Source organism: Salvia hispanica, chromosome 5 (genome assembly GCF_023119035.1).
Source record: "Salvia hispanica cultivar TCC Black 2014 chromosome 5, UniMelb_Shisp_WGS_1.0, whole genome shotgun sequence".
Taxonomy (NCBI): Eukaryota; Viridiplantae; Streptophyta; class Magnoliopsida; order Lamiales; family Lamiaceae; genus Salvia; species Salvia hispanica.
This window is the reverse complement of record NC_062969.1, coordinates 38853961-38862291: the sequence shown is the minus strand read 5'-3', so window position 1 is coordinate 38862291 and position 8331 is coordinate 38853961. Positions and strand designations below refer to the sequence as shown.

At 36.1% G+C, this 8331-nt stretch overlaps 1 protein-coding gene across 2 annotated transcripts; it reads left to right on the top strand.

Moving 5' to 3' along the window:
• The first annotated feature begins 2745 nt into the window (after positions 1-2745).
• LOC125186588 lies at positions 2746-4657 on the top strand. 2 transcript variants are annotated; one of them, XM_048082981.1, is made up of 2 exons: positions 2746-2898; positions 4270-4657. In XM_048082981.1, the coding sequence occupies exon 2, from the start codon at positions 4275-4277 to the stop codon at positions 4512-4514; it is 240 nt and encodes a 79-aa protein (XP_047938938.1). In that variant the 5' UTR covers positions 2746-2898; positions 4270-4274; the 3' UTR covers positions 4515-4657. The 2 variants fall into 2 exon arrangements, with proteins under 2 accessions (XP_047938938.1, XP_047938939.1); XM_048082982.1 differs by lacking the exon at positions 2746-2898 and adding an exon at positions 3549-3835.
• Positions 4658-8331: the final 3674 nt, after the last annotated feature.

Below are 8331 nucleotides of genomic sequence, written 5' to 3'. Positions count from 1 at the left end.
ACAGTGATTCAAAAAATAACCTTTTGGGACCTTCAAGCCGTTCACACATGACACGGCATCCCGCAAAACTCGAGAGTCGCCCGCTGATCCCTCCCATCCAGGTAAGGCATAGACAAATTGCATGTTCCGATCACAGACAGCAAGGGTGTTTGTTGATATTTGCCCCTTCCTAGAACGAAATCGCGGTTTATCTGTGTTACTAACTAAGACATTAATGTGCGTACCGTCCAAAGCACCAAGGCAACCCTGCATCAATTTGGAAAGTTAAGTGAAGAACATGCTGGTTATATTTGATATATTTCGATATATGAACCACATACACTATTATGTAGACTGAAATATTACCTTAAACCATTTCCATCGACTATCGTTGCAGTCATCAGTGACTGGAGTCGGTTTGACTAGCAAAACATCATGCAAGTTCAGAACAGCACCTAACACTTTGTGCATGTACAGAGAGATGGTGGCTCCAGACCTCCAAAATTCATAACCTACACACCGATTCTTCTTGTGGTGTGCAAGAACACCAACGAATATAGCAACTTGTTCTTCCACCCCGACAAATTGACCCACACGCAACCCACCCCGCTCTTTTAAAAGGTGGCACAAGCGCCCAAAAGTGTTACGATCCATTCTCATAGTTGAAATGCAATAAGCATCTGTGAAATGAAGTAGACGATCCAAATGACTCTGTTGTGATGGTGCCCTATTGAGCAAACTATAGTTTCTCGCCAAAGCAAGAAATCTACGCCTCAACCGTCGTCTACGAGTGTTAAGACACCTACGGATAAGAATGGTTGCCTCTGTACGATAATTGTCGAGTACGTCTTCTAGTAACTGACATATCGTAGCATAATTACAAGCAGGGTTCATCATCTGATTTGTAGAAAACAGTCAACAAAATTTCTATTGGAGAATCAAGATTTAACCAATATTTTTGGTCCACATTTCAGACAAACAACGACTAATTTTCATAATGGAGTTTGAGCAATATTTCACTCGCAAATTAGTTTGAGCAGACACTCAAAATAGCTAGGAATCAGCACAGTTGCAACGATTTTTCAAGAAATTAGACATATACAACACAGTGTGATGAAGGAAATTGGTGGACTGACCTTGTGAAAATACTACAGAAAGATCCGCTCTCCGAGCTACAGGTCGTCAGCTTCTTCGAATCAACGGATGTAATGAGGTACACCTGTGGATTAGAATCTGTCAGATTCATATATGAATCGAAAAATTAGAACAAAACGGCACCGAAAGCCGGCGCCCGAATATGAACGATGAGTAGCACAACAAAGTTCACCGTGGCTTAGAGAACTCACGCCAGTGCGTTTGCAGCCGAAATTTGTGAATTACTACTCCCAGCTCGTTGTTGAAAGTGAAATAGGGTTCGTCGACAGCACTCAATGGTTGGAGTGAATTCCACAGATCCCTAATTTCGTTGAACGAATTGTGTAAGAAGAGGAGATGCATTTTGAAAAGTGAAGGGCAAAAGTGGAATTTTAGCATCATTTCTTGGTGGTACTTTCGATGCAGATAGGAAATCTTCCAAGACCACAAAGAATTGAAATCTCATTTATTTAGTGTGAACAGTGCTAAATCATGGACTTTGGAGATTTAGCACAAACACACCGAACAGTCATAATTCATGAGATTTAACCCACTATCTGACCATTTTGAATAGGGTGAACGCGCCCTTACATTTTTGAGACTATACATCATAAATACTAAGCTTTGGTACTCTAATATCTTTCTTCCCAATACTAATAATTCTCTTTCCAACAGATATACCTTACCTACCCACTCCTAATTGTGCATTGCAAATCACATTCCATTTATATGTGATGCAATCTTTTGACATTGATATGTCGTATGGACTAGTTTTAGTTTAATATCAAAATTTAGAATTGGTAATTAGGAACCGGTCATGTCAATTTCATGTCATGACTGACTACAATTCACCTATTTCTGTTTTTGGGTACTAGGTGTAAATTACCAAACCATTAACCTTGTCTAATTTTGTAACTATAAATAAAGATTTTGATCAATATTAGCGGTAATATGGATAAGTATAACCAAAAAATCAATGTGGTATAATCGACTATAAATGATTTGTAAAATTAGTTTATAGTGGGAGTACTACTTGTTTTAAAAAAATTCGAATATTGCCTACTACTTTCTCCGTTCCTTAAAATATACAACATGTGGATCGGTACGAGTTTAGCATAATTGCTAAGTAAGAGAACTTGAAAGAAAAAATGACTGAAGTTCTTTTAGTGAAGAATGAGACCACGAGAATAAAGTTTTCTAAATGTCTATTATAAAAGGACTGATGGAATAGTATAAAAAAAAGTAAAATGAGATTATTTATCCTAAAAATTTATATCACATAAAAAATTGTATTTGAAACATGACCCATCCAATGACGGACCTATGAACAATTTCAACCAGTCTTATCCTCAGCTCACGAGAATCTAAAAACTCTATTAAATTCGATATTTCATGGTGCAATACTTTTGTGTTAATCCGCTGAAATTGTAATCATTCTCCATCGTCATCCATCATCAGACCATCATCAATTAAAAGCACAGCCAACTATCTCTTTGGAGATAACCTGTATTCAATCTCACCGGTTTTGTTTCCTAACCAAATGGAACTCTTTTTCTTCAATTACAAAAAAGAAAAAGTGAATGTATGAATAGAGAGAGCTCTTGAGTTTAGGGTTTAGGCTCTAAACTCAAAATAATTAAATCTTAAATAAATTGCACTGTATTTCCTCGAATTGAAAATTGACCACACAAATGAGATAAATTATTTTAATTTAAAAATTCCTCACTCTTTTCGGTCGTCTCGTGATTATCGGCTTCGAGCGACTGCGAAATTGATCAATTACAGGTGATTTCTTTACCACTCTTTTCATCTCAAAGTGTGAATCTTTCGATTCTTCAAGAATTAAATCGACTCTTCCGTTAAAATTTGGCCCTAATTGTTGTTTTGCTGGCGCGCCTTGCGTTTTATTAGTTTGAATTGAATAAATTTTATTTGCACATGTGTGATTTCGATGAGTTTGGGTTATAATTTACTCGTGGATTCAATGTGAATACCTGGATTGTAAACTGAATATGTATATTTAACTGGAAAATTGATGGAAATAAGCTAAAAGCTAATGAAATTAGACCTAAGTTAGAATTTTTGAGCATTGGTAGTTGGAAGAGCTCGAGCTTTATTCTAGATCGATGCATTGTCATCCTATTTCCTGTTTACAGCTAATTTTTCTCAGATGTTTGACTTAAAGAGCTTTATTCTTGCAACTACTGATAGAATTGCCTGCTGCTCGGTGCTACATCTACGCCTTGTTTGTCGTTAGGAACTCGTTGTTTACTTTCCCGGCAGTTTAATTGTCATGTAACGCACTGTCCGTGTGGATTCACTCGTCTTTGTTGTCATGTAAAGAATGCAGAAAGCATTGCGATTGGGGACCTGTTATTAGCACAACCAATTTGTGGCCTGTTTTTAACTCGTAGAATCGCCTTATTTGTTGTTTGGAACTTGTTTTTTATATGCCGGTGGTTTAATTGTCATGTAACGTATTGTCCGTGTCGATTCACTCGTCTTTGTTGACATGTAAAGAGTGATGGATATAGGAGACCTGTCAATTTGTGGCCTGTTTTTGCCTGGTTGATTTGCCTTATTTGTCGTTTGGAACTCGTTCTTTACTTGACCAGTAGTTTAATTCTCATCTGGTAACACACTGTCCTTGTAGATCGGAGACATGTTATTAGCACAACCAATCTGTGGCCTGTTTTTGCTAGGTTGAACTGATTTGAAATAGGTTAGAATTGATTCACTGTCGGCATGGCTGTCCTCTCTCCTCTCTCTCTCTATCTCTATCTCTATCTCGGGTTCTCTGGGCTAAGCGAGCATAAGAATTCTGTTAGTTTGTCTTTGTCTAAGTTTACCTCTTTATGGACTAATCCACACAGATTGTGTGGTCATGGTCTGTGTAATCTTGTACTGCCTTAGACACTGCTGAAAGGAAAGCAGTGATCATCACTAGCACTGTGAAATCGAGCAATATCATTAGGCTCGAGGTCAAAGGGATAAACACCGGGAGGGCACGAGATACACTATGAGAGATATCCATATGAGTTCAAAGTTTTATTGATTCTTGAGTGTCTGCCTAACATATCGTATAAGACCACTCTAACCTGGCATGATTTCTTTTTTTTTCGTTCTTTTTTTTTTCTGATGCCTGTTTCTTATTAGGGCCAATGGGAAATAAACCCGCAAAGCAAGAGATGAAGAAGGAAGAGCTGTTGCTGAAAATTGTCCCTCCTCTTGACCGTGCATACACTCGTTGGCTTGCTCGGGATCTTGAGAGGATCTATGGCTTCACTCCACGAAATCCACGTGCCATAAAGCCCCCTGACCACTATATTGAACACATGCGTTTGAACGGCTGGTTGGACCTGGACCTGAATGATCCTGACCTTGCACATCTGTTCAAGTGAACGAACCTCGCACGAGGAAATCTTCTCCATAATCTCAACTAGAGTTGGCAGATAAGTTCTGTAGAATGATAGCAAGATCTGTCAACTCTGTATACCTTATGCACTCTGGTTTAGATATCTGCATGTTTTCGATGTTTTTGCAATTTCATCAATTATTGAAATGTGATAAAAATCTTAAAGATCAAAACTTTAACTAGAGCAGAATGTTTATAGTTGTGGATTATCTTATTATGAAAGTTAAATTTCAAGAAAAAGACACTCCTTTGCTAAACCCATGTGGAGATTCGATCAAATAAGAAAGAAAGAAAGAAAGAAAGAATGAAAGAAAAGGCATATTCCAAAAACCAAATGAGTTTATTGATACCTTAAATCTTTTAGCTGGAAATTATTTTGTTTTATTATGTACTAGTATTAGATTATATTTTATGTGTTATTGTGGTTTGTTAGAGAATGAAAATTATACTATCAGAAACAAGAGGGTAAAAATTTATTTATGAACAATTGAACACCAAATATTCGTATATTATATGCGAAAAAGATAAGATAGTTATAAATATTGTGATAATTATATATGAATCAATTAATATTTTAATATTAAATGAAAGTCCAAAACATAGATTTACAAAAAAATTTGATAACTATAGTGAGTTGTCGTATCTAATCAAATCTAAGATAAACAATTTTTTTGCCTATATCTTTTGGATAAAATTTCTCAATTATATTAGATATAAGCAAATAGGGATTCGAATATGAGTATTATTACATACTAATTAAACAATAATAAAACTCGAGAAATTATTTTACAAGTACATCTTATCCAAACAAGACTCGACTCCCAATCCTTCTCCAATCGTAACTCTACTTTCTTACATCGTAGTAATAATATATCCGATTATATATATCATCACCTAAATCATATTCTTACTACGGTAACATAAATTTTTTTATCTAACGTGGTACTAGACCTAGATCAGACTAGTTCTAGGTCAAGTGTCATGGAGAGCAGGGTGTTCAACTTGAGATATCAAATTTTCGAAGACGAAGATGCACAATCGCAACAATCAAAATACACGTCGCTGAGAGACCTCAAACTCGTAAGATCCAATATGTTGGTTAGAAACCGAAGTTCCGAAGACAAAGAAGTTGGAGAATCATTGAGAGATCACGAGATCGCATCATCGAACATGTTGAGGGGCACTAGGAAGTACGATCCGAGCACGGGAGACCCTCTATTGAGACGAGTGGCAATGTTGTATGCACGGACTGGGACTCCTCGTCCGGTGCGAAGATCCTGGAGCGCGTCTCTTTGTTCGAGGATGCCGAGACGGATGAAGGAGTTTATGTGGAGTTGTTTTGGGTTTAAGATTGATTGTCGTGATATAGATTGAGTATAGAAAGTAAGTAGGAATAGTTTATTTTGGTGTTTTTTCTGAAAGTAAGTAGGAATAGTTTATTTTGGTGTTTTTTGGTAGTGTTAGGATAAAATTTGAAGTCTAGATAAAAACAACTGTAGATAAAATTGCATGATTTTGGTATAACCAAAAGAAGCAATAATTTTTTATGACAATTTCGACTTCTGTTTTGATTATCTTTGAAAGCTTGTCTGTTTTTATTTGTTTTTTCTTTCCATAACCAGGAAATTAGATGAATACTCGTCTGTCAACCTAGTGCTATTTAATTAGAATTCATATGTTGATTTATTTACAAATACTTAACATTGTTTGATTCGCCATAGTATTTTTTGTCATATTAGACAAATTTTCATAAATACAAAAAGTTGTTGAAATTATGGTTAAAATTTGACCAAACTTCATACTGTCTTCGTCCCAAGATAAGTGAGCACAAACTTTTTGGCACGGGATTTAAGGAAATTGGGTTTTGTTAGTAAAGTGGAAAGTGAATAAAATAAGAGAGTTAATAAAATAGAGAAAAAAAGTAAGAGAGGGAATACCAAAAAAGGAAATGACTCACTTATCTTGGAACGTCCCAAAAAGGAACGTGAGTCGCTTATCTAAGACGGAGGGAGTATTTTTTATTTTTTTTTTGATATTTTGAATTTTGCCCTTTTATATTTTCTAAAATGTAATAATTTGTTTTAATGGAATCTGAGAATATTGAAATATACAGACGATTAGCAACCCCAGGTTTAAAAAAAAATTAAGTTGGTATTTTGTTTCATTAATTAAAAATCACTTCTTAATAGTTTTTACATAAGATTAATGTTTAGAGCCTCCATCTCTCTCTCTATATATAGTCTATGTTATTCTATATCCTTCGAACAAGCAAGCACAATACTTGTTATCATGGCCCATAATTATGTAACACAATGACAAAGAAATTTCTTAAATCTAAAAAAAAAACCACCAACTCTACTCCTTCCATAATCCTTCAGCACTGAAACTTTGATCACTGCAATACTCACGTTAAAACTCCTAAGTACATTAGTGTTTGTTATTGTCACATGTAACAATCGAACTAACTTCCATGTTCATTACTCTTAGGGTCCGTTTTGTAGTGGGGTTAGGATTTCGCTGGGTTGGATTCAAAATGAGATTATGGAAGCATATTAGCCTAGATACTATATAATCATGTCCCATGTTTTGTAACATTGATAAATTAAATAATTATCATATCCATGGTTTGGTAGCAAACCCGTCACTTTATATTGTACTTTCTTTTGTCAATTTTGCCCCCAAAAATTTGTTGTTAAACCTCTTTTGCCCATTTTAGAAATCCTACTTCTTAATTTAGCCAAATTTCCTCCCGCCATTCTCTGCTATTTCAAGCGCGCATTCCTGAAAAGAGCTTGAGTCAGGCTGCACAATTTTTACCGTAATTTTTGCAAAGAGCTTGAGTTTTACAGGAACAATTTTTGCAAAAAGCTTGAGTTTTTGCAAAGAGGTTGAGTTTTACAAATACAATTTCTGCAAAAAGTTTGAGTTTTTGCTGCAAAAACACAACTAAATACTAGGTGAACAATTTAGCAAAGTAATTAGTACGCAAAATTACACACAACTGGGAGCCCTAATTCGGTTCTACATTTCCTTTCGTTCTCCCCCACCTCGAAAAATCACCCAAAATCGACATTGAAATTAATCAATCTACAAATTGGGTTATTACCTTGGGTAATCTTCGATTGAAGATCCCTGCTGTTCCACAAACTCCTTCGCCTTATGCTCTCGTAGATAATTCGCTTCTCAGGTGTCGATTTGATTTTTTGGGCGATTCCGAGGATGGTAGAGGAAATTGGGATGAGTGAGAAGGCGCATATTACGAAGCAGGAGTATAAACCCTGAAATTTGTCATGGACAGAAACTTCCTATTTTCCTATACGAACAGTGAAATTAGGCGGTTGAATCCTGGGTCGTTCGGACTATGTGTAAAAGCAACCAAACAGCTGGAAATAATATGATAAACTATCCAATCAAGCCGTGTCCCCTCTACAAAACGGGCCCTTATCAATTTAAGTTAGGGATAGTTCGGTGTTTGCTAAATGGGCAGAATTGGTGTGAATACAAGTGAATAATGATGGTTCGGTGTTCCGCACTTTTTTATGCATGGCCTTCGATATAACCGAGGTCCCGAACTGTTGGCCACGACTTTCGGCATATATAATTATGGCCTCCTACTTGATATTTGAAAACTACCCCGCTACAGTGCATCGATAATTGTGTAGTCGGTGAAATTTGACATCTTGGTGTTGGCACGGCTTATAGGATTGAGTAGTCGGTGAAATTTGTGTGAAATGACAGGGACAATATTGATCAATCACGCCTATAATAGTAGTCAACCCACCCATCACATCAAATTCTACCAC

What these genes read in the sequence shown, in the direction of transcription:
- LOC125186588 (XM_048082981.1), top strand. Translation starts at nt 4,275, where the DNA reads ATGGGAAATAAACCCGCAAAGCAAGAGATGAAGAAGGAAGAGCTGTTG.